This window comes from Mercenaria mercenaria, chromosome 4, assembly GCF_021730395.1.
Source record: "Mercenaria mercenaria strain notata chromosome 4, MADL_Memer_1, whole genome shotgun sequence".
In the NCBI taxonomy this organism is placed as follows: Eukaryota; Metazoa; Mollusca; class Bivalvia; order Venerida; family Veneridae; genus Mercenaria; species Mercenaria mercenaria.
This window is the reverse complement of record NC_069364.1, coordinates 59,105,620-59,133,591: the sequence shown is the minus strand read 5'-3', so window position 1 is coordinate 59,133,591 and position 27,972 is coordinate 59,105,620. Positions and strand designations below refer to the sequence as shown.

The following is a 27,972-nucleotide window of genomic DNA, read 5'->3' as shown; positions in this document are numbered from 1 at the left end:
TTATCAGAACCTGATTGGTGTTATTTTCGTTCCCAATCGTTTCGTACCAACAGTAGGATCGATAACAGACTGCATCAAAGAAAAGCGGCTTTTTGACACTAATTGGCAGCAGACGGTTTGCGTTTACATTCTGTTATCATGCAAGTTTAAGTGTGAATTGCTTGCACAGCAATTATAACACCTTTCCGTGTCATGTAATTAACCGCGTTCCTTTGATTCTGAGTAAAAAGATTAACAAAATATCTCTGCTTGGATTTTTTTCTTTTATTTAAAAATCAAAAGTAAACTAGAAAATGCTTTTGTAAAAAAGCGCATGTCTCCCCCAATGCAAAGTCCTATAGGCAAGAAGTCAATAGAGGTCAGGAGCGAAAGTCCAAAGAGACACTGATGGTTGGCTGCAATAGGGATTATCTACTTGGCATTGTCCAGTCATCCCTAAATTTCAACACTCATTGGCCTAGTGTTCTCAGTCACCGTTCAGGCTCCTGTGACCTTGACCTTTGATCAAGTGACCTCAAAATAAAAGGGTCATCTACTCTGCATGTCCAATCATCTATTAAGTTTCAAACAGTGTAGGTCAAGTGGTTCTTAAGTATTTCCAAAAAATGATTTTACCCTGAACAGGCCACTGTGACTTGACCTTTAATAGACTGACCCAAAATCAATAGGGGTCATCTACTCTGCATGTTCAATCATCCTATGAAGTTTCAACATTCTGGGTCAAGTGGTTCTCAAGTATTGATCAAACTGGGTTATCATGTTCAGGCCCCTGTGACCTTGACCCTTTAACGGAGTGACCCAAAACAAAAGGGTCATTTTCTCTGCATGAACAATCATCCTATGAAGTTTCAACATTCTGGGTCGAGAGGTTTCAGTTTTTGATTGGAAATGTTTTCCATGTTCAGGCCCCTGTGGCCTTGACCTTTAACAGAGTGACCCTAAAATCGTTAGGGGTCATCTACTCTGCATGACCAATCATCCTATGAAGTTTCATCATTCTGGGTCAAGTTGTTCTCAAGTTACTGACCGGAAATGGTTTTCAATGTTCAGGCCCCTGTGACCTTGACCTTTCACAGAGTGACCCCAAAATCGTTAGGGGTCATCTACTCTGCATGACCAATCATCCTATTAAGTTTCAACAATCTGGGTCAAGTGGTTCTCAAGTTACTGACCGGAAATGGTTTTCAATGGTCAGGCCCCTGTGACCTTGACCTTTAATGGAGTGACCCCAAAATCGATAGGGGTCATCTACTTTGCATGTACAATCATCCTATCAAGTTTCAACATTCTGGGTCAAGTGGTTCTCTAGTTATTGATCGGAAATGGTTTTCCATGTTCAGGCCCCTGTGACCTTTACCTTTGATGGAGTGACTCCAAAATCAATAGGGGTCATCTACTCTTTATGACCAATCATCCTATGAAGTTTCAACATTCTGGGTCAAGTGGTTCTCTAGCTATTGATCGGAAATGGTTTTCATTGTTCAGGCCCCTGTGACCTTGACCTTAGACGGAGTGACCCCAAAATCAATAGGGGTCATCTACTCTTCATGACAAATCATCCTATGAAGTCTCAACATTCTGGGTCAAGTGGTTCTCTAGTTATTGATCGGAAATGGTTTTCAATGTTCAGGCCCCCGTGACCTTGACCTTTGACGGAGTGACCCCAAAATCAATAGGGGTCATCTACTCTTCATGGCCAATCATCCTATGAAGTTTCAACATTCTGGGTCAAGTGGTTTTCTAGTTATTGATCGGAAATGGTTTTCAATGTTCAGGCCCCTGTGACCTTGACCTTTGACGGAGTGACCCCAAAAACAATAGGGGTCGTCTACTCCAGCAGCCCTACAACCCTATGAAGTTTGAAGGTTCTAGGTCAAATGGTTCTCCAGTTATTGCTCGGAAATGAAGTGTGACGTACGGACGGACGGACAGGGCAAAAACAATATGTCTCCTGGGGGAGACATAAAAATTACCTTTCAAATTTTTTAATACGCTAAGAATTAGTATAAACAATGTAGGACGGATCTGTCCGGATTTTATCCAACCCGGAGTACATGTCAATGGCGTCCAGTAAAACGAAAGTAGAAACAAACGTAATTCAGACTGCAAAAACATCTTTGAATTAAAGTCATTCGTAATTTTAATAGTCTGTATGGGTTATTTACGATATATTTTATTGAAAGTAACCGCTATTGGCTGAAAAGCCGCCGATATTGATATTTTTTATCCATTTTGTTCGTTCGTAACAGATGCACGTAAATTTGCGAGAGCTACGGTCAGAAAATTGGCCCGAAAAATAAACTGCTGGCAATGTTCTGTCGTAAAGGTCGCAGGAACTTTTTCAGGCAGCAAAATGGGTAGAAAAAGTGCGACCTATACACACCAAAATACGGTAAATATTACAGGAGACAACTTTTGCATGCCCCCATACTGCTTCATTTGAATCGAGTGCAATGAATGACATTGTCACAAAGAAACAGACTGGACATTTATTCAATAAAGGGAGATACTTCAAAAAGTAAAATGGGTAGATTATGGTCAATGTATATTTGCATACATTCCCTACAGTAGTTTTACAGTTGTTCTTTGGCCAAGAACACAAGAAAGGGAGATAACTCAAAAAGGAAGACTGGTAGTTATGGTTCTTGCACACGACACAGGTAATGCTGATCAAAATACAAGTAGATGAAAAATGAAAAAAAATCAGCAATTTTCAGCAGAAGATTTCACATCCAGGGTTCCAAATAACTGTTGGCAATGCTTCTGTAAAGACTTTACTGATGTAAATTTGCATTTTCATGAAAAATATTGAAAATTAATCCCAAAGTTTTGTTCCATAACTTGAGTGAAATTTTTATCAAAATATGAAGAAAATTCATACTTCTTTTGAGATTGAATTGAGGTAACTTTGGGTCTAAATTAGCCCACCAAGAGTACTTTGCGCTCAGGTGAGCCGATGAAAAATAAACAAGAAAATTCACGAAAGTATATCATACACTGTTTTTTCTTCATAACACATTATACCAAAAATCTCAGTTCCTTGTTTTCCATGTAACTAGTTTCTCATAAAAAAAAAAAAACCATAATATTTTCAAGGGAATAACAGAAATATAATGACCATAAGACTGTCTGTGCTCAAATCACCGAGGAGACTTGCAGGATAGACACTAGCATTAGACAGGCTTACATAAATTTCTTCATAAACATAAGGCGAAACATCTTGCAAAAAAAAAACTTTCAGAGGCCAACAATGATTTATGATAATACTTTTAATTTCAAACCACTAAAGAATAGTATTACAATTTACATTCAGTAGTTTCTGTATCACTACTATGAATGTAAACATTCTATGACCATTACTGGGATCATTTAAGTCCAAGAGAGCAAACAACTTTTGAGCCTCAAGCAGCTTATTTCCCTTAGAAAAGCAGAAATTAATATTGTTGTTTGTTATCAATGATCTACAAAGGCATGCTATAAATAGCATCCAATTTTCCAGAGAATGTCATAATGTTCAATTAAATGAATTATAACACAGAATTAGAAGTCTGGGTTTTCCGTAGTGTATCAGTTAAGTAATCTATCACATGGATATATACAGAGATGTATATACTCTCTTGCAACAGGACCTGCCATGCACACTATGGAATTCTCCACTAGCAAATCAATAGAATTGTGAGAGACAGTCTCAGATGTGCTCAGCTACACTGTTTTACCAAGCCTTACTGTGGAGAAGATAATACAGCAAATTTAGCTTGAAAGCAAGGGTAGTATTTATAAGAACTGATTTTACAAAAAGACAAATAAATGTTGATCTTACATTTCAGATAAAAAACCAAAACAAATTCAAAGAAATTGAAGACTGTTTCGACATTAGTAAAATTAATTCTAACATGATCCGATTCATTTTCCTATTAACAAACATGGATGAAAACAGTGAATTATTATACGACAATTCACTGTTCTGACGTCACAATTATTACGTCATAGCGTCAAACGGCATAGTGGCACGCTGGAAAAGAAACCAACTGAAAACAGGCAAATACTTAATGAATGCCGTCAAGGATGTACTTTAAATTCCTTAGTAACGTGTTAGAATTGAAATAATATATCTCATTTCGTGATTGGCTCTTTAATAAAATCATTGTTTGTCGTTCGCATACGTATTATTATATCACTCGGGCTGCGCCCTCATGGTATAATTCCTTCGGGTCTGAACTCCAAACAATGATTTATTCAGGGACAAATCACTAAATGCGATGTATTATTTCTTAAATAAACATCTAGTGAAAAGAGCGGGCCTAAATATTTGAATTCCTTCCACCTATTACTAGCTTACATACAGAAGTTTTAATGTCAGCATTTTCTAAGTTGCTAAAATGTAAGCCAGAGTTAGGAAACTTGCAGTGTGGTCATCCGATGATGCTAAAGACATGCGGAAAATCTGAAAACATCTAGTAATTCCTGAGAAACATGCTTACATGGAAAACTTTAAGCAAAGTTTGTATGATAAAATGGGGTATAATTTTTCACAAAATATAAGCTAGAGTTATGTAACTTGTCCAATGAGGTCAACACCCGATGCCATTTTGATGGCATTTTGGCCAAGTAAATAATTTTGATGCAATAAAAGCTAGAGTTATGTAACTTGTCCTGGGAAGTCATCTGATGATGCTGAAGACATGACTGTGTGAAGTTTGAAAGCATTTGGCCAAGTAGTATCTGAAGAACCTGCTTACATGAAGACTTCAACCTTTTGTAACGCAGATGCCAACAACGACAAAAGGGTGATTACAAAACCTCTACCATTTGAAAAATTTAAAATAGTATTATAGTAGAGCTAACAAGAGATGTCCATAAGACAGTCAATCATAGACTTTCTTGTGATTTGTGCTTTGTCCCAGAAGCAGGAATATTACCCTGAATATTAAAATATCTTCAGAGTTTCAATCCAGTATCTGCAGTTTTGGCGATAGTAACTTGCATGCTAAACTTTAAACAGGATTTTCTAATTAAGCCCAAAAGGGGACATAATTTGGCTACGATGCATGTATGAGACTTGATGCTATCACCTAGTTTTGTAACCCCCAAAACACATGTTAAGTTCAATTCAATATCTGCATTAGTTTTGGAGAAAGACCACATTGGAGTAAGGGGACAAATTTTGGCCAAGATAATTTATTGGGAAGTAGTGGTGGGGGTCCTCATATTAAGATTCTTACCTGCTAAAGAAAAATTACCCAGGAGCTCACACCACTATAGTGCAGAAAATGCCCAAACCCCTGACATGAAAATACCTAGCTTATCTTAGTAGTGCTCTGTGCAATTTAAGATAATACTTCCGAAAAATAATTCTTTATTTCCAAAAAAAACTCACAATTTTCTTGTAATTCCATCAAGTTTAACCAACAAATTTTAGCAGTCTTTTCCCCTAGATAACTTTAAATGTAATTGACTAGAGAGACAAATATCACAAATGTTTATGTCATTACTTCCCTTCCTAATGACACTGTATGACCTTTTATTAAACAGATCTAGCTTCTTTGTAATCAATATCAATCTTCTTGAACAAAGAGGTCAACAAGCAGATAATTAAGTCATGAAAACAAAATCTGGGAAAAACCCATTTGTGTACTTAATATAGAATGTAAATAATCTATTATTATCAGAAATGATTACCAGTAACTCTCTCAGTAACAATCAATTATCTTTGATCTTGTGCCAGGAAGCTTATAAACTCACCTGACTGATATAACCTTATCCTTAACTATTATTATATTTACAAACTGTCAATCAAGTAGATTATCAAACTTTTGATTTCCTTGAAGGCTGTGTAAAGTAATTATTAGCTTTCTGTAAGATTTTTTTCATAAAAGGGTGCCTTCTAAAAAGAAAGAAAACTTATTTAGGGGCAATACAGACTGACAAATGAATAATAAATAATAACCACATGTCTACTTGAAAATCACCGATGCATTATCATAAAATGCAATGATAAAAGTGATGTATGATAAAGCCTGGAGCGCCACTATTTACAAAATTGTAAGGTTATTACCAGCTGCAAAAGTAAATAATGACTTCATTTGCATACTGACCCAGATTATGTAGCAAAAAATTTTGGAAATTCTATATTCTTTAAATAGCACAAACATACTTCAAAGTACTAAAACAGATGTTAAAATGGATAATTGAGAGCAATTTCACTGCCGTAGGCCAAAGTGGATGATATAGTTTAGTTTTGTTTCATAACCACAAAGTGATACATCACATTTTAAGCAGAATTAAATTTATAAACTGGAATAAAACCAATCAGGAAGCTTTCACAGACCAGTCCATCCAGGTACGCTTAATTGGTTGCTATGACCATGATGTACATATTTCATCCATTTCCATTTACCAAAGCTCATACATTTTTTTTCTTACAGAACGGGTTAGTACCATTTACTTGTAGACGCATTTTCAAATTCCACAAATTTAACACAAGTGCAAGAGTCTTAAATGTTGATTTTAATTTATATATTATAATTAATATTATATGATAATTATTTGACAACTTTCAGCTTTTTGTCTAGATCTTGAACTATGCATTTATTGCAAGTTCTCTATTTTTTATATTCTCAACTGATGGATGGCCAGCACATACGGACTGGAAAGTGTGTCATTGACCTTAGAATTCACAGACTAAGTCTTAAACTTGACACATAATGTTGCCATGACTAAAAATACTGAAATTCCTTGATAATTGGAAGGGTTGTGGCCTGAATACAAAAAAAAACAAAATCTTTTAACCCAGTGTGGCCTTGCTCTATGTTGCTAAAGACACGCATCTGTGCAACATATTTTACTGTCTTTAATTTACAGCAAAACAGGAGAGGGGGTGCCTTTATTAGAGTCCTGACTCCTGAGCATTCTTATTGTGATGTCCAGTAGTACATGTATGTATCAAGACAATCTATATATTAGTTTAACACAAGAACACCGCCTAGCCTGGGAATCCAGTCTGACAATTTCTAACTGTTTCTACATGCAAATTGACAGCCTGGGGAAACCTGTTTTCCAACCGCAGCGCCACCTATATTACACCTGAAATATGCGGGTGTTTGATAAAGAACGTTAACTTCTGAAAGCAATAATCCATGGCTAAAAATAGAAACGAAATTCTCACGGAAAAGACAGATAGTAATCGTGTACTTCCGAAGGTTTCCGAACATTTCCTGGCCATAGACAAATACCATTTGTACCTCCCATAGCTTTTCCAGCAAGTTGTAACAACTTTAAAATATGTCAGTATAAACTTAAGTCTGCGTCATAGCTATCAAGATGTTATATAAATGCAGACCTAGTGATCTATGAAAACTGACGAATTTTCGGCAGCATTGCCTCGTTTTCATTTCAAATAAGCGCAAATATGATCACATGTTAATTAGGCTAATTATAGAAAATCGATAATCAGTGACATGGAAACTTCTTCAGATTTCCCCAGGCGTTGATAATATCAGAAACTCGATGAATGCCAATTAACACTAATTAGCGCAAATTAAGTATTAAGTAATTAAGATATTATGTAAGATTTCTTCTGACAAAGCACAAATATTATCAACGGCTTGCGGGTGCAGACACTCCTCTGATTTTTTTGTCTCTGTGTTACAGAAATATCAGGGATAGAATTTAACTTTTTTTCCAACTAGCAAATTTTTGCTAGTGCCATTTTTTTCCACTAGCAAAATGATGGGTTCCACTAGCAATTATTTAAAAGCTGTTTACGTGCTAAATTCAAGTTGTTTTGTTGTTGTTTGGTTTCATATAAAAGTTCACAGTCCGGACAGGCTTGGGACTTTCTGGTTTTGGAAGTACGATACAAACCAAAGTACTCAATGATTCTTTGGACTTTTGGCTTGACGTTGATCTTTTAAGTTTTTCTCAGGTCACAGCTGGTAGTGTTGCTAGCATTTTCGAGCTCCGCGGGCTTTTTTGCACCAAGAAACATGTTATTTCCTCTCCATTTTCACAGAATTTTGCAAATTACAGTCGTCCAAAATGAAAACAAATATTGCCTAGACGCTTACTTACATATCCGATAATTACTTTTGTATAAAGCTACAAGCGTCTAGAAGCAGTGACGTGATTATCGGTAAATTAACTGCCCGAAAGGAGTTTTTAAAGAGAAAAGGACAGTTTGAGCGAATTCTCCGATTTTCGAACGTGATCGCAAAAATATTCGAGTGCCATGATTTTCTACTCGCATTTTTTTATTCTTACTCGAATTTTGCGAGTTAGCGACCGTTAAATTCGATCCCTGAATATTGTCCTACCCATAATTTTCTAAGTCCAAAAGGGGTCATAATTCTTGCAAAAAGCATTGTAGAGTTACGGTACGCTGTGCAGACTCAGCTTTTAATGGCGAATAACTGCTCCAAGTTTTATAGCAATAGCTTTGACTGTTAAGGAGAAAAATTGACCTAAAAGCAAAACTTAACCAAGAAATCTGATATTTTCTAAGTCAAAAAGGGGCCATAATTCTTGCAAAAAGCAGGATGGAGTTAGGTTTCTTGCTATACAGAGTCAGCTTTTGATGGTGAACAAGTGCTGCAAGTTTTAAAGCAATAGTTTTGATAGTTTAGGAGAAAACCTGACCTAAACACAAAACTGAACCAAGAAATCTGATTTTCTAAGTCCAAAAGGGGCCATAATTCTTGCAAAAAGCAGGATGGAGTTATGTTTCTTGCTGACCTAAACATAAAACTTTGCCAGGCAATGCCAACGCCAATCAAGTGATGACAATATTAAATCATCTTTTTTCTCTCCAAACATCACATGAGCTAAAAATCAAACAAGATGAAAATTGCAATGTATATTATGAAAGCACATGTTTATCCTAACTGTGGACCTAACACTGTATATATACTGTGGTTATATATGCAAAGTGGAAAATAAATCCTTTTTTTTTTTTTGCAAACAGACGGAAAGAGGTGCATTTAATGTGTGTGTGTGTGTGGGGGGTGGGGATTGTATACTCGAGTTTATGGTAGTACAGGTAAATCATGACAATAAGCCCCAGTTCTTTTTAATAGTAATGAAATCTTCTTGTTTGGGCTAGGTCCCATGAAAACTGTTACAAAGAGTTATTGTATAAAGCAACAAGTGTCCACAAGCCGTTGGTCACGTGATCAGAGCTCCAGATAAGATGCGTATTTGCGTATATACGTTTTGAAATTTACAAAAAACGCATTTAAAATCAAACCTACACGTACTGATATGCATTGAAAAAACGGGATACGTATTTTACTCGATTTAAGTACATAATCCAATTTTATCTAAAATCAAGCACATCCTTTTTGTAATCGAGTACAACAAACAAAATGGTGTCTCATAAAAAGCAAACGCAAACGATATCGTAAAATAATGCCATTTTCTTCTTGAAGTATATTAGTGTGTGACAGGAGATGACTCGGACAATGCCTATCGCTAAGCACGTGACCTATGATATAAATGGGTAACTTTGAAAAAGCCAAGCACATACATGTTGGTGTTTCTGAAAAAAACATTGACAGTCAAAGTATCACGGCTAGTTGATATATCGCAGTGGTCAGTAACTTGAAATTAAGATGTAGTGTAAGATGTAATGTATCAGTAAACAAATGTTAAAACTAATTGAATGAAGGCTCAAAATATTCAGGAAAACAGCTTTGGTCAACAAAGGCACTTCAGCGGAGCACTGAATACCAGAAAATTTATAAATACAACAGTTATTATTATACCCTTTTAAATGATTTCGAATTCTGAAAAACCATTTAGAATTCTAAATACCCTTTGAAAAAACATTAGGAGTAAAATACCATTTGAAAAAAAAACTAGGGGATAAAATACCCTTTAACCTAAAATCTTATCTGGAGCTCTGCAAAGGACAGTTTGAGCGAATCCATCGATTTTCGACCGTGATCGCTAAAATAATTGAGTGCCATGATTTCTTACTCGCATTTTTTTATTCTTGCTCGAATTTTGCGAGTTAGCGACCACTAAATTCGATCCCTGAATATGTGCAAATTCACTTCATAGTGATGTATTTCTGCAAGTTTCGACCAAATCCTTTAAAATAACAAGAGCTGTCGGAGGACAGCAACGCTCGACTATTCAACAACCTTGTCAATTGAATTAATACGAAAGTCGAAAAAGGGGCATAATTTTGTAAAAATGGGAAAAAGGGTTATGGAACCTTCACAGTGCTTATCAGCTCATAAAGTGAACAAGTGCGTGAAGTTTCAATCCTTTCCCATAGGTGGATACTAAAATACCAGCTTACATGTATACAAAAACTTAACCAAAAACTTCTAAGTCGAAAAAGGGGCATAATTTTGAAAAAAAAATGCAAAGTAGAGTTATGGGACATACACAGTGCATGTCAGATCATGACAATGAATAAGTGTCATTCCCACAAGTGGTTACTGAGATACCAGCTTACATACAAAACCTTAAACAACAATTTCTAAGTCGAAAAGGCATAATTTGGTAAAAAAGCAAATAGAGTTATGAACTGTGCAATGTAGGCAGTTTCACAGTGAATAATGGTGAGTTCAATCCATTCCACAAGTGGTTACTGAGATACCAGCTACATACAAAACTTAACCAAGATTTCTAGTCGAAAAGAGCATAATTGGGTTGGATACCGGTTCCCGTATCGGTACATCGAATATCACTTCGAAAAGTACGTATATACGTTTGTAAAAAACGTTCTATTTCGGTATTTCCATAAAAGTAAAAACAAAATCTGCGGCAAAATAAAGCAGAAATTTAAGCAAATAGCGTAATAACACGATCGACATTGTTTACTGTGATAACCGCTCCGAGTAACCTCCCTTGACCGTGCGAATAGTTTCGTATGCTAAATATTACCTGAAATACTTCTTTTTCCGTTGTTTTAAACAACGCAAACCAATACTTCATTTCAAAATATACGACACTATTTTTCTTTGTAGTATTCTTTTAAAACTAATGAAAAAAATTATGTAAATAAAAAGTTACGAGACTAAGCTGTAACCTACATAAACAAATAATCAGTTTTCGCGAACCATTAGAAATAATGTTATTGTTGGAATGTTGGTTGTTTGAAGTGTTTTGAAGGTTATTGTTCAATTTAAAATGTGTTGCAAAGTGTTTCACATTAAAAACATTACTAGTCAACCTAGTCGAAGATTATCATGAGTGAAAATGAGTCTGACTTGTTAGAGGGGTAATTTGAAAGCTAATAAGTGTTCAGTTTAACAGTTCTAGACAGTACTGAGCTTTAAAAGCATTACAACAGTGAGTGTATTCATAGATTTAAATTTCATAGTGAGCGAGGTTTCTACTCTAGATTTTTATTTTGGAAAACTAGTCTGTAAGATATGTTTATTTTTTACTCTTTCATAACCTAATGATACAACATTCCATTAACAGACTTAAAATGTTTATTTATCACAGCAAACTTTCATGTATATCTACTTACATAGGTGTATATAATACTAAGCAAATCACTGCTTATGTGCTGTACTACAAAGCATGGTATCAGTATCGTTAAAAATACCGTATCGTTTCGTTGGTATCGGTATCGGACTGCTTCGTCCTTAACGATATCCAACCCTAGGCATAATTTTGTAAAAAAGCAAAATAGAGTTATGGAACCTTTGCAATGTAGGTCAGTTTATCACAGTGAATAAGTGTGTGAAATTTCAATCGATTCCCACAAGTGGTTACTGAGATATCAGCTTACATACAAAACCTTAACCAAATCGGGACACCGACGCGTATGCCGACGCAGACGCCGACGCATGGATGAGTCCAATAGCTCTACTATTCTTTGAATAGTCAAGCTAAAAAGGGGCACAACACTTTGTGAAAAAGCAAACCAAGTTGTCTCATTCTGGAAAATGTGTGAAAAAAAGTTAAAATCCCTTGACAAATGGTAGATTTAAGAACCACACAGGAAAAACAAGAGCTGTAACTAATGGTGACAAATGCCCCCGCAGCGCCTTGACCTTTCCCCTGGTGACCTTGACCTTTGACGTGGTGACCCAAAAGTCAATAGGGGTCGTGTACTCAATAAGTACTATTAGCATGTGAAAGATGAAGGTCCTGGGTGCAGTGGTTCGTGTGTAAAGTGCCTTCATGTAAAAAGTTAACATTGGCCCCTGTGACCTTGACCTTTGACCTGGTGACCCCAAAGTTAGTAGGGGTCGTGTACTCAATAAGTACCATCAGCATGTGAAGTTTGAAGGTCCTGGGTGCAGTGGTTCGCGAGTAAAGTGCCTTCATGCAAAAAGTTAACGTTGGCCCCTGTGACATTGACCTTTGACCTGGTGACCCCAAAGTCAGTAGGGGTCGAATACTTGATGAGTACTATCAGCATGTGAAGTTTGAAGGTCCTGGGTGCAGTGATTAGCGAGTAAAGTGTCTTCATGCAAAAGTTAACGTTGGCCCCTGTGACCTTGACCTTTGACCCCAGTCAGTATGGGTCGTGTACTCAATGAGTACTATCAGCATGTGAAGTTTGAAGGTCCTGGGTGTAAAATCCCTTGACAAATGGTAGATTTAAGAACCACACAGGAAAAACAAGAGCTGTCACTAATGGTAACAAATGCCCCCGCAGCATCTTGACCTTTCCCCTGGTGACATTGACCTTTGACGTGGTGACCCAAAAGTCAATAGGGGTCGTGCACTCAATAAGTACTATTAGCATGTGAAAGATGAAGGTCCTGGGTGCAGTGGTTCGCGTGTAAAGTGCCTTCATGCAAAAAGTTAACACTGGCTCCTGTGACCATGACCTTTGACCTGGTGATCCAAAAGTTAGTAGGGGTCGTGTACTCAATAAGTACTATCAGCATGTGAAGTTTGAAGGTCCTGGGTGCAGTGGTTCGCGAGTAAAGTGCCTTCATACAAAAAGTTAACTTACTTAACATTGGCCCCTGTGACACTGAACTTTGACCTGGTGACCCCAAAGTCAGCAGGGGTCGAATACTTGATGAGTACTATCAGCATGTGAAGTTTGAAGGTCCTGGGTGCAGTGATTCGCGAGTAAAGTGCCTTCATGCAAAAAGTTAATGTTGGCCCCTGTGACCTTGACCCCAGTCAGTATGGGTCGTGTACTCAATGAGTACTATCAGCAAGTGAAGTTTGAAGGTCCTGGGTGCAGTAGTTCGCGAGTAAAGTGCCTTCATGCAAAAAGTTAATGTCACTAACGAACGAATTGACAGTTGAAAACTAATATGCCTCCCTTCCGGGGCATAAAAAACCTATTGAACTGACCTCAAGTGTGACATTGACTTTTGAGTTGGGGATCTGGGTGCTGCACATGCCACATGTACCTCATTATGGGGAACATTCATGTAAAGTAATACTAAAATCCTTTTATAGATGACAAGAGTTACAGGCCAGACTTGAAAAAATCTGCTTTGACCTCTTGGGTGTGACCTTGTACTTACGACTAGGGGTCTGGATATTGCACATGACACAGCATCCCATTATGGGATACATTTCATTTTGTGCTATGCAATATTAGAATCCCTTCAAGGATGACAGAGTTATGGACCAGACTGGAATAAAACACTACAGACATGTGACTTTCAAGTATGACCTTGACCTTTGAGATAGGGATACCAGCAAGTTATAACACTTAAATTTAAAAGTCCAGACACCAGCTTCCAGATTGCTGTGGCTTTGACCTTGGACACAATTGCCCTAAAACCAGCAGGGACCTTTCGAAAGTGTATTTACTCATGAAAGCTGTGGCTATTATACTTTCTGATTTCAGTCCAAAAACAGAAAATACAGTCAGTACAATGCATAAATCCATAATGTGTCAGGGTTTTTTTAAATGGATAAATAAAGGAAGAAATATTTGTCTGAATCACGCGTCATTACAGCTGAAAACCAATCTTCCATTCAAACTTTATCAAGTAACAATCATTTTACTTGGTCTATAACTGTAACAATATTTAAAAACAACTTGAAGACTGCTGCAAATTTTTCAAAAACTCTTAAGTCATTTATTATTTTTTTTATCTCCAGCATTTTCCATTTGTGTGAACAAGCTTCACAAAAATAATGCAGTTTTCAAAATTCCAATGCAAATTTCTCAGACAACAACACCTGTGAATAATTTCAATAAATTTAAACAGTTTCTCAGCTACTGCACTTCAATCAATCAGCCTCCTCAACATCAATTGATTTCTATCACAAAAGCCAGCAGCCAATCACGTTTTGGAATCAAATAAATTGCGCCAGCTGTCTTACAATCACTAATTTTGCCACCAAATTTAAATATCATCACTCACATGCACTAAAGCACATGGTCTAGAGATCAGATGTAAACAAAACCAGAGTTGGGGAATTTCCAACTCGCTGACATTTGTGTATTGCCTGTAACAATAGGCTAAGACATTAATCAGATAAACATACACTCGAGAGTATATGTCAATAAAACATCTTAAAAGGCGGGTAATATGAAATAGCTTTTCAATAACAAAAATCCAATAATCATTGTAAAATTTGACCATCAGTTATTACCTGGCCCCTGTAAGGGGAAGATCCAGACATTGACATTGGAGGATAGTTGCCCATCCCTCTTTGATTTTGAATCCAACCCTGTGGCATTCCATAGGGTCCATTGCTGGCACTAATTTCTGGCCCCTTTTGCGGTCCCTGGTAGCCCTCGTAGTTGTTTTGGTAGCGGGGCTGTGAATTTGGAGTTTGCAACAACTGATTGAGTGTAGGTGTTGGCCCTGATTGCTGAGATATTGTTTGTCCTGACAGCATTCTCTGCTGGTTTGAATTGTAAGCCCCTGGTCCCGGAATCATACCCCCACTGTGGGCACCTGCCCCTGGCCTGACAGGTCCCATTGGTGGCCGTGGACCTCCAGGAAAACTTCCACGGCTACCAGGCTGTTGATACTGTCCATATGCAGTGCTATGACTTGAATATTCATTTCCCATACCATTATCCATGCCTGGATAAGCTGATCTATTGTATGGGTTATACTGTGACATTTGTCCATGAGCTATCCCCTCATTCATCCTACCGTAACTGTCAGGACCCATACCCTGTTCTCCAGGGTTTGGTCCATAATGGGTCATCTCTGGATTCATATAAGAACCCTCCATACCTTGTGAAAAGTTGTTGTGCTCAGTATTCATAAGCTTGTGGCCACCATCTTGAAATGAGTCCATTGTATTCACCTTACGTTGCTTCAAATTTGAACTTAACATAGTGATTTTCCGCCATCCTACATGTCCAGTGCCCTGATTCAGGTTTCAAGGCACTTAGTAAACCAATGTTAGTAGTACATACCTCTGTATTTATCCTTCAATTTGTCTTTCTATCACGAATAAAACAAAACAATTTCATACTCTCCGAAATCCAAGCAAAGTGTCTGACCTTCCAGTCTTCTTTCAACGGCGCTGTCTCGTTGTTGTATATTCCTAAAACAATTGAGCAATGTATTTGACACACGTGTATTGTTGTTACATTTCAGGCGATACCTTGAGTCAAGAAAATAACTTAGATGGCAGCATGGCCTTATCATAAACAGACCTATTATATGGTACACTTCACTAAGCGGGAATATCTGAGAAGATCAGTCAAAAGAATTCATACGCAAATAAACAGGAACAAAAATAATAAAATATAGGCCCTGTATGCGTATCTTTTTTCTCCCTCTTACCTTCGCATCAATTTCATGCACTCATTATTACTTGTGTACATGTCATTTGCATGCGTTATTTATTCAGATAAATTCGGGAATTCTTTTATGTCAGCCGTCCACTTGGCGGAGGAAGAACGATATAGGGTTGTGATGCGTCACAGGCATTCTTTTCAATTCTGCCGATTCAATTAGCTGGTGCGTTTTCCTCCCTCTTTGCGCTCTTAATTACATAAATTTATTTTATAACAACAAAGCAATAGTTTTACCTTAGAAAGATACTCAGTACTGAGCGATATTTTTAGTTTTACCCAATCAGTTATTTTTTTGTCATTTTAAAGAAAAAATGGAAAGAAAATATATTATAAACTTCCGTAATGGAAATAGTAAGAGCTGAAACTTGCCACAGGGCTTACGCGGTGACGTCAATCAAAGGTGAAGTCTCTCGTATTATTGAGCACACATTAGTGTGTGTTCGTTTTTTACTTTAGATAATCTGGCGTGAGCGACTGTAGCTGATTAGTTGCGCGAAGTCAAAATTATTTTACGAAAAGTTTCTGTTTCTGGTAAAAATGCTAAAAAGTCCACGAAAATGGTCGAAAAAATATTGTAAATTTAGGAAATAATGCAATATTTATTTCGCTGTTCCCGTTATAAAACTTCACCCCGCGTATAAACGTATATTGAGCGCACAAACACGGAGAAAACCGGCGTTTCGGGTCGAACAAATAGGAGAAATACGTGACATGGGAGATAACTTTACATCAATTATTGGCATACCATGACAACAAAGGGAGGTTTATTTCGCATCGTCTGCATGAATAAAGTAGGGCCAAATTGTTCGTGCAAAAATTATTACACTGGGAGGCCCTGACGCGAGTATCTTAATGTTGAGGCAATTTTGTAGTCCAATAAATTATTCTGGCTGACAAAATATAGACTGTATAGGGAAATAAACAGAAATAGATCTAGAACTATATATCACCCGCTGTTTATGCACTTTCAGTTGTGTCTAAAGAGAATTATGCAATGCTACTGGTATTTTAACTAGGGATCATAGCTTTGAGGACCTTCCGATGTCCGATTTTCATAACTTATAATGACTATTTTAAAGAAAGAGGCCCGCAAATTATGGTCCGGGAGCTCACGGACTTTTATTGCAACAATACTGAGGCCAAAAGAAGTTTATACTTTTTTGGAAACAGTATTTCATATTCTCCATGAAAAGTCAAAGCCGTGCCTATCTATATTTTGTTCACGTACGTGGTAAAACTCACTTGTAAAAATATTAGGGGGTAGGGTAAAGTTTACGTCTACCAGTCTTTTCACTGTTTAATTATGTACAGTAACTACCTGATTGTCAGCAAATGTATATATGTCAAACAATGGCAGCAATAAAAAAAATCACCAAAAGGGAATGAAGGGCAAACTTCATATTCAAGATCAAAGGTCAAATTTATGTAAAAATCTCAAGAATTGGCATATCTGAAATTTATTTTTATTCTTAAAAAATAGTTTGTTATCATAAGTCGCTTAGCTTTATTTATGCAATGTGTATATATATGCCAATATCAGAAAAACAAATCTTATTGCAAAAGTCAAGGTCAACCCTGATAATTGAAGGTCAAAGTTCATTTCCATGTCAAAATATAAAAAATATCACATTTACTTTTTCTAATATGTTTAATATGTCTTCACATTATTAGTCGCTGAAGTTAATTCATTTTAATGTTTGAATGTCAGGCAAAGTCAGCAGTGCAGATGTAACCCACAAACTGCCGAGGGTAAAGCTAATATCAAAGGTCAAAGGTCAAATTTGTGTGAAAAATTAAATGAATAGCTTCCTGATTGAAACATAACAGATATTTTTAATCATTATTAGTAATTGCTCGTGATTTGTTTTAATGTATATATGTCCGACAATGTCTCTCACAAAAATATAGTCTGAAATGAGTCAAGTTCAAATGTGATATTAAGGATCAAAGGTCATTTTCAAGTAAAAGAATGAAAAAGAATGAGAAAAATTACCTTTTCTCTTTGTTAATAATATCTTTTCATTATTAGTCAATGATTTCAGTTCATTTTAATGCATAAATGCTAGCCGATGTCTGGTATGCACATATAATTTCAAAACATTCAAGGTCAGCCACAATATCAAAGGTCAAAGGTAAAAAAGGGAGTAAAATGTTGAAATAATATCACAAATTTGTAATATTTTTTATTGTTTAAAAGTATTTGTTTTGTCATTTTAGTAACTGATTGTTGTTCATTTTACTGTATACATGCCAGACGATGTCATTGAAGACAAAAAAGTCAAGGTCAAACCGGGTATTGGAGGTCAGGGGCCATTTTTGTATAAAAAATCATAAAAAGTAGCATACTTACTCATTACTTATTTCAAAAATAGCTTGTTGTTAAAATTCACTGTTAACATTAGCAATTTTCTTTAATGTATTCATGTCAAGCAAGGTCAGCAATGTAAGTCTTATCCCAATAGGCCAAAGGCAAATCTATTATCAAAGGGTAAAGGTCAAATTTGTGTGAAAATTCGCAAAACACAGCATTTTTGCAATGACTTTTTCTTTATTGTTTTAGGGTATTTTGTCACTACTAGTAGCACCGATCATTATTAATTTTAAAGTATATATAACAGATAATATCACTGTTGAAATGATAATGAAAAATTAGTCAACGTCAAACCTGACATTAAAGGCTAAAGGTCATTTTCATGTAAAAAAATCAAAATAAGGCATATTCAATTTTTTCATCCTTGAAATTATCTTGTCATGTTTTTCATTGAAAATAATTCTTTTTTTTATGTATTTTTGTAAGGCAATGTCAGTAATGCAGATCTAATTTCAAAAACAGTGATTGGTAAAGCTTATGTCAATGAAGGTCAATGTAAGACGCAAATTGCAATATCATAGGATTTTACTATTAGTATCTAGATATTCCTTAGTGTATATATTATTCATGTGACAGAAGTTCATAGATGTACAGGTCTAGATCTCTGATGTTAAAGGTTAAAATACATTTTCTGGTGAAAATTCAAAATATTGTCCTGTCATTTTTTTTTCTTTGTTCAAAAATATCTTGTCGTTATAACTTGTTGTTAATTCACTTTACTTACTTACTGCGTTCCATTTTCTTATGGCCGTTTTATATCTTTAGATGAGATGCGGCAATGAGCTGTTCAAACCGTATTCTGCAGGTCGCTGGCATCTCCCCACAGCTTGGCCTCAAATGGGATGTCTGTTGGCCAAACCTTCTGGCGTCACGGTGCTTCTTCCAGATAGGAACAACTCTGCAGGATGTGGAATGGTGTTTGTTCCTCTGATCCGCATCGACATTAAGCTGTCTCTGCAACACCCAGCTTCTTCATATGTTTCTCAGGCCACATTGTCCGGTGCGCAGACGGAAGACAGTTGTTTGGCTGTGCCTGTGTAGCTGGTGTAGACTGTCTTGATTTGGCAGGTAGCCTCCATTTATGTTCTTGCAGTCTGACGCAAAGCTGTTCTTCAGCAGAGTCTGAGCTTCTTTGTATGAAGTTGGAGGCTGGGACTGTATTTGCTTGGTTCCTTCCTTTGGAAGTTTGTCCGCAGCTTCATTTCCAGCTATGCCCACATGTGCAGAAATCCATTGAAATACTACATTGTTGTTCTCAGACAGGAGATTGATGTTTTCCAGCAGCTGTCTGGTTAAGTTGTGTGATGTACCTACTAAGAGAGCCTGAAGAGCTGACTTGGAGTCTGTTAAGAAAACAATATTTTGTCCCTTTTCTTCTCGCTCATACAGTTGGAGTGTGGCCGATGTGAGAGCTTGCATCTCGGCTCTGTAGTCTGAGCATCTATTGCCGACTGGATGTGAAAATATGAGTGAGATGTCTGGAAATTTGACGTAAGCACCTTTCCCAGCACTCTGAACTGCCTTTTCCACTGATCCATCGGTATATGCTTGGATATAAGAGTGTGCTGGATAGCGGTCATTGATCATTTCTAGCGTAAAAGATCATTGGTGAGTTCCATTTTCTTCTACTCCTGGCACCTCCAATCTGATCTCAGGAGCACATTGTCTAGGAACCCATTCATAGGGCACAAGCGGCTCTGCCTATGTGTCTAGAGCTGCTGCTTTCCCATTTTACAGTTCTTTGACGATGTGGTTGAGACTGTCGTTTAACTCTGTTCTTGGTTCTGCTCTCGAGTCTTGAGTGGAGCGGGTGGGATGGTAGTCTCTTTGCCTTCTCTGCCTGCCCAAAGGCTTTGTACTCTCGTATTGTCTCTAACGGCTCAAGATTGGCTGTCTTTTCCTTTTCTTTTATTGGAGTCCTTTTCAATGAGAATTATCCTCAGGCCTGAATTTTGAGCCTTGTCCGGTTTATCTTTACTGGTTTTGGAAGAAGTTACCCATCAGGTGGATGCGTACTCTGCTATGGGCCGTACGGTGCCTGTGTACACTTGCCGTAGGAACTTTGCATTTACTTCCAAACTTGTTCCAGCCAGTATTTTCATAATGGTGAGTTTCTTGAAGGCCCTCTCCTTTGACCTTTTAATGTCAGATTTGACCTTGACTAATTTTTCATTACTATTTCAAAAATGATATCATCTGTTATATATACTTTAAAATGAATAATGATCAGTTACCAGTTTTGACAAAAATACTCTAAAACAATAAAGAAAAATCATTGCAAAAATGCTGTTTTTGCAAATTTTCACACAAATTTTACCCTTGACCTTTGATAATAGTTTTGGCTTTGACTTACTGAGATAAGACCTACATTACTGACCTTGCTTGACATGTATATATATTAAAATGAATTGCTAACAGTGAATTATGACAACAAGCTATTTTTGAACAAAGTAATGAGTAAGTATGCAATATTTTGATCTTTTACACAAAAATTACCCCTGACCTTTAATACCAGGTTTGACCTTGACTGATTTTCTGTTCCATGGCGTCGTCTGACATACAAACAGTAAAATGAACAACGATCAGTAACTGAAATGACAAAAGAAATACTTTTAAACAATAAAAAGTATTACAAATATGTGATATTATTGCAACATTTTACTCCCTTTTTGACCTTTGACCTTTGATATTGTGGCTGACCTTGAATGTTTTGAAATTATATGTGCATGTCAGACATCGCCTAATATTTATACAATAAAATGAACTGATATCATTGACTAATATGGACAAGATATTATAAACAAACAGAAAAGGTAGAGAGCTATTTTTTCATTCTTTTACTTGAAAATGACCTTTGACCCTTAATATCACATTTGAACTTTCTGATTTCAGACGATATCTTTATTACTGACATTGTCGGACATATATACATTAAAACAAATCACGAGCAATTACTAATAACGATTAAAAATATCTGTTATATTTCAAACAGGAAGCTATTCATGCGATTTTTCACACAAATTTGACCTTTGACCTTTGATATTAGCTTTACCCTTGGCAGTTTTGGGGTTACATCTGCACTGCTGACTTTGCCTGACATACAAACATTAAAATGAATTAACTTCAGCGGCTAATAATGAGAAGACATATTAAACATATAAGAAAAAGTAAAGGTAATATTTTTCACATTTTTGAATGGGAATGAACTTTGACCTTCAGTTATCAGGGTTGACCTTGACTTTTTGCAATAAGATTTGTTTTTCTGATATTTGCCGATATATATACATTACATAAATAAAGCTAAGTGACTTATGATAACAAATTGTTTTTTAAGGATAAAAGTAAATTTCAAATATGCTTTATACAAATTTGACCTTTGACCTTGAATATCAAGTTTGCCCTTCATTCCTTTTTGGTGAATTTTTTATTGCTGTCATTGTTTGACATATATACATTTGCTGACAATCAGACAGTTACTGTAATTAAACAGTGAAAAAACTGGTAGACGTAAAATTTACCCACCCCCTAATAATTTAACAAGTGAGTTTTAACTCCCCTATCACAAACATTAGTGAACAAAATATAGATAGGCACGGTTTTGACACTTAAGAAATGGGTTATATGAAATATCATTTCCAAAAAAGTATAAACTTCTTTTGGCCTCAATTGTTGCAATAAAAGTCCGTGAGCTCTCGGACCATTAAGGACTAATGTTAAACAAGGTCCGAATCGTGCAGGTCATCATCCAAGATTTTACGTTACACTTGTACTTCCATAATTGTACGTTTTCTTCCGAGCCGTGCAATAGTCGTGAACTAAGACATCATCTTGTATTCTCCGGTCCGGCACTTTTCCGAGATTTTGAGTAACCGTAGTTAGTAGATCACAGTTTGGATTCTTGAAATTCAGAAATACATAGTTACTGCCTCAACTAGTACCATTTTTATGGCGACTTTCCAGCTTTGATGGTGGTGGAATACCCCAGATGCCCCTCCGTTCATTATTTCATCACGGGCGGGTACCTGGGTAGAATCACAGGAGCGTGGTCTGCTTTCTGTAAACCAGCTGGATGGCTTCATCACACGAAGAATTCAAAGACCCGAGTGAGGCTCGAACCCACATTGGTGAGGGGCAAGTGATTCAAAGCGACGGAGCCACGGGGGCCCCACTACATTAAGTACCTGCGCAACTTTAGTTATATTTATAACAAGTTCAAAGTCGAAAAAACTTCTTCGAGCAGTCAAACAACAACAACAAAATAAACCGTTACGAAGGGAGCAAGACGTCCCTTAAAGTCAGTTGAATATAAATTGAAACATAGTTATTTTAGTGACATTTGCTTTACCTTTGCTCATCAATAATATTTCATATTGCTGAAGTAACGGGATCGGGCGACAGGCAAATAAAAAAGTTTCACTAGGTCTAACTTATTGCTTTTTTGCGTGACATGGCCAAGACTACGTCAGATATATGCAAGATTGCACCATAAGTTTAAACATGTCAATCTATTTTATTTATCAAAGCATGATTTCGGTCTAGTCTCTCATGTCATGTTCGTATTAACTCCATACACACCATTGCTGTTCAGGATAGTCTAGCTCTGAAATCTTATCAAGTCTAAATTCCAAGTCATTTCTATACATTCTTCAAACTTTCGATTCAGTTACTCTAAACTTTGAGATTCTGGTTTCAACTGTAGTGCATTTAAATTTCGAAAAACTAAGTAGAATTTCGAGTCATATAATACATTATTCTGCTCTTCCAGCATGACCTAACATCGCTTGAAAAAACAAGTATCAAGGCAAGATGTATGTGTCTAAACAATGTAAATGATAAAACTGACAAACATCATCGATCGACTTCATCTCATGGGTTTAATGACTGCCTAGACAAAAAAGCTTAGCAGTCACAAGAAAATCATACCGTAGGAAGATTTATCTATGAAAACACTTCAGTGTATCAAGAGCTTCTTTAACGATATATATTAATTCGTAGTCATAAATGATACAAGCTCAAAGCCCAAACCAGTCTCTATTGGAGTTCCACAGGGGATCGTACTCTGTCCCATGCTCTTCTTAAAACATAAATAACAGCTGACAGTCTAATGCACGCATATTTGCAGATCTGTCGTGCCAATTCATATATCTTATATAATTATGTTAATCGTTCAAAAAAAACCCCCTAAAAATGACTTAATTAAAAACGTTGGAGTTTTGGACTGTGATCATCCTCTAACAAGAATGAAATAAATACGTTGCAATATTTCTAACTGAAATGGTCGGCCTCAGTCAATGCCTACTAGCGACATCTCGTTAGACACCAATATAGACACGTCAACTAAAAGGTATACCTTAACAAAACAAAAGTTAACTCAGCAGCATTAAGACCCTAGATGGAATACACCGCTGAAATCTCGTCCCCTTATCATATTTAAATCCTAACAGATCAGGCTGGGGCAATCCACACCACTGACTCGGTCCCATTCGGACCGCGCGTATAGTGTCACTAAAATGCCACATGTGCAGCCGCTGTCTTGATCTCTAGAACACTGACTTAAGACTGTCCCTAATGTACACGATAACAAAGACGAATCAAGAAGAGGGGGTGGGGATGAACATTTTAGTTCAATGATATGTAAGACGACGTTAACTTGGCTCTTTTGCAGTCTTTACGCCCTGTTTTATAAATAATACTAAATGAAGACATGCGAAAGAAGGGAGCTGAAAATTTAGTGCTTTCATTCGCATAGAATATGCATCCACTGAATATTGATTATGTTATGTGAGCAGAAAGTTTTCGTTTGTTGCCTGAATTGTTTCTTAAGATGGTTGTTATGTAATTATGATTAAAGCAAGCAAGGAAAAAATATAAAAAAATATCGTATGTTTTTTAAGCTTTCAGTTTCATAGGAATATCGCCACTTTTGTATGATAACGTGCGAGGGAAGAGAAAAGACCTTGTGTTAAGGTATTAAATTTCTCATTAAATGTGTTAGCGAAACGAGCAGAAAAACAGGACATAGGAATATCGCACCACGTTGTATTAATAATAACTGATGATGTGCGACCGAATGGAGCAGAAAAGTTTTCATGCCCTTAGATTTTAAAGACTAATGTATTGCAGAAGAGGAGGAGGGAGTGCCACAACCATGCCTCCACTAGTGTGGAATCACACCATTACCACCAGTTGTTCTACATGCTACTCATACTTTACCCCAGTGTCTATATGCCATATTGGCACTGTAATAGCCCTTATCCAAGCCCTTCTAACCCATGCAAACGAATGTTAGCAACACTGACCATGCATACCATAACATTACAAACTGTCCAGATCATAGAGAGAGGCTGATCGTAATTAGAGGAGAGATAGGTAGAATGATAGATATGGAAGAAGAGAAACACAATTTACGAACTGTTTGTAAGGTTTCTGTAACTAGATTCCGTAACAACCGCCAACAGTAACATAATGGATGCTTTCAAGTACCTTTTTATGACTAAATCCACTACATGAACACAATGTTATAGATACTATAGGAACAAGCACAGCTCATCACTCTGAAACGCTGCTGAGCCGGTCCTATCAAGAACACGGGGAAGGTTGTTACCCTGTAAAGCTATCGTCACTATAGAACGAAACCCGTTCAGACTTCCTCTGAATAAGCAAGCAAAGCCATAAGTAGGAATATGTAAGATTTAAAGCAAGAAGGTGCTGTCAAACCAAGACGACCATGTTAAACAACCACGTTGGGGTCTTCAGTGCCGAAGACAATCCGTCTTTTCCTCCAAGAACATGCCTCACCATACAATTCAGATAAATGAGAAGCTTCCGTTGAAAAATACTTTATTTTTCGGTTTGAAAATTTACAAAACACAAGCAATTCAACAGGGTTCTTTGTTTTTATTTGTTCAACGTTTTCTCTCTTAATAGTATTTATCAGCCAAGACTGACATTCTTGTCTAAATTATTTAAAGCTTTTGTTTGGTTGCTTCATCCATCAAAAGGGTCATGTTATAGGCTTTGTTACAGCATCAGATGGTTTAGAGAGTCACAATAATATTAAAAATAATCAAGGTGAAAAGTTCAACAGGAAAAGTCACATTCAAAATACGCAGCAAAGTATGTAGCATCAAATGACATACGTAATAATAACAAAATACGTAACAATAACAAAATACGTAATAATAACAAAATACGTAACAATAATATAATAGTTGAATATACGTGTAATAATAGCAAAATACGTAATAATAACAAAATAGTTGAAAAAATACGTGTAATAATAACAAAATACGTAATGATAACAAAATACGCAAACGCCTACAGCAGTGTATGTATGGTTGTACACATAACAACAAATAAATTAAAATTAAAATCACCTCTCTTGTAAAAAAAATGTATGGATAATATTTCATATATTCAACGTAAAAGATATTAATTCAATAGTATACGAATTGTTACTTGTATTTAATTGGAGCGCCGGAAGAAAAATAGTATCGACCATTTGAGAAAGAAAGAAAAACTGGTGATCCAAGTAAAGAGTATCATCAATTATTAAATACATAAATAAGTACTGTCACCACTCTTAAGGCATCGTTCAAACTGTCATTTGAAGGATGCAGATAAAACAATAAGGACAATGTCTAAAAAGGGGCAAAACACCTTCACATCAAAATACAAGCCAAAGCTGACATTTGTTAAAACGAATGCATACGTGATTGTACAGTTGTTTACTCGTAAACAGAAAGATTTGCAAGACTTTAAGTGGTGTTACAGTTTCTGGTCCATTTAGGACCATGGGATCCATTTCAATTTATAGTGTTTTATGATAGAGTTCGCTAAAGCCGATGCTAGGTGGCTTGATGGATATTGCACTTGTCACTACCTCTCATGAACATTGTCACTACCTCTCATTAACAGACTTAAGACCAATCTGTTGTTATATAACATGGTTGCGTTATTTCCCTCCAAAGGATCTATATTTATTTAATTATCACAACAACTGAAAGTGCCACGTGGCGACCGCAAAACCTGTTCCTTTGGAATTATTAAAACGACGATGTTAGGGGAAACGCACTTTCTTTTTTTAATAGCGATAAATGACGCCTTTGAAGCACCAGGTCCAAGAAAGTATACTCAAGAAAAATAAAAGGCCTAGGAAATCGAGTGTTATTTCCCGTGACATAGCTCGATATCTCTATCGGAAATCATTTTTGTGTGGACTGATAGAACAAAGTTATAAATGTATCCTTGTATATTTATGCATATCACATAAATCGGTACTATATAAAGTAACCAATAGGAATAAACTGGCTGTTGTATGAATGTTAATCACACAAGTTCTTGTTGTCAATATATAAAAGTAAAAACTGATCCCCTGGAAGTATTATACAGTGAAAATGACAGTTGAAAATAGAAACGATCAGTAAACACTGTAGACTGACGCTTAAATGACGCAAACCGCACATTCTTGCAAAAGTTGTAACGGGATGTGAAAAGAGATGAGCGTGAGCAAAATATTTAGATGTCAAGAAATATTTGCATGGGCACATACATTTCATTTGATATCTTAAAAATTCAATTTTGGGTCAATAACATTCCATCACGTGCTGAAAGTCAGAGCAGACAGAAATTCTGAAAGTGACAATAATATTCAAAACAGTTTGTTCTAGGTAGGGAAGAATAATGAAATATATATATCTAGTGCATGTCACTATGTCACATTCACCTATGAACAGTCCTGCAAAAGTATTGAGGTGAATATTGCAACGACAAACGTTTAGAATGGTTGAAATGAATGACAATGAATAAGACAATGAATAAGACAATTGAAACAACTTCTTTTAAGTTATTTCCATCGTCCTGCTCTAGTGTAAAGCCACAGGAATGCAGCAGTCCACAGAGTTCTGCATAAGCCGGTACTACGGGGCGTGATGGGTGTTGTACATTTCATTACCTCTCATGAACAGCCCAATCGGCTATTATTTATGTTTGGTTGCGTTCTATATTGCCAAATGACCTTCTTGCAGATTTTATTACTAATACTGTTACATGTTTAACTATTTCCCACTCATACCATTCATTTAGAGAATTAATGATTCTCCTCTGGAAACATGTCGATACGATTCATACTCACAATTTTGAAATATATGCAGTAAAATTCTATTCTGCATAAAAAGCGAGATTCAAGCAATATCCATAGGAATTTATAAAGTGGTTGTAATCAATTGTCCAATACTACAGTAAATCAGAAGTTTTGTATGAAATTGTCTGAGCTTGCAATTTCTACAGTGTTTTTCTGTTTACATTCCATCAGCGTTTCCTATAGTCTTTTGATGACTGTTTATGGTTAGTTAAATATTGGAGTGGAAAAACATTTTGCGTACGGCCGTATAGCATAAAAGCTGGTTTTCATTGTATAATACGTTAGGGATACAGTACAGTTTGATTTCATAGAAACACATAACATTAATGTTTTAGCAAACAAAGTTCTGTTACTGTTGGTAATATAGATTGCTTTCGTTTTTTGTTTGAAGATAGATTGGTGCTGCGTTTTATCTTAAACATTCACTGGAGAGTATTTCAGCTCCACATCGAGTGAATTATTTACAGATGAAAAACCGTATAATGATGCTTCAATGTAATTTACGGAATTACTGCTGCGTAGGGTTATACAGAGACCTTAGTAAGGCTTCAGCATGCTATGCACATTGATTATTTGTATTGATACAGAAATCATGCTGATTATATAACAATTATCACTATTGCCATTCTGATGTTACTGTTACTTAACGATTTAATAAGGGAGGAGTTTAATTGTCCGTCAAATTCTTTAGAACTGAAATTTAATCACATATCTACTTTCGTTGGAAGTCAGTGTGGAAGAGGACGCTCCAGT

General features: G+C 36.3%; 1 protein-coding gene across 6 annotated transcripts in view; it reads right to left on the bottom strand.

Moving 5' to 3' along the window:
* LOC123551867 (trithorax group protein osa-like) overlaps nt 1-15,616 on the bottom strand; it is a 68,675-nt gene extending 53,059 nt beyond the window's left edge. For 4 of the 6 annotated variants that reach the window (XM_045341104.2, XM_045341107.2, XM_045341106.2 and 1 more), the window contains exon 1: nt 14,539-15,616. In XM_045341104.2, coding sequence (XP_045197039.2) covers nt 14,539-15,237 — 699 coding nt within the window. In that variant the 5' untranslated portion in view covers nt 15,238-15,616. The remainder of the gene's footprint in view (nt 1-14,538) is intronic. The other 2 variants (XM_045341105.2, XM_045341109.2) reach the window with 1 other exon arrangement.
* Nucleotides 15,617-27,972: the final 12,356 nt, after the last annotated feature.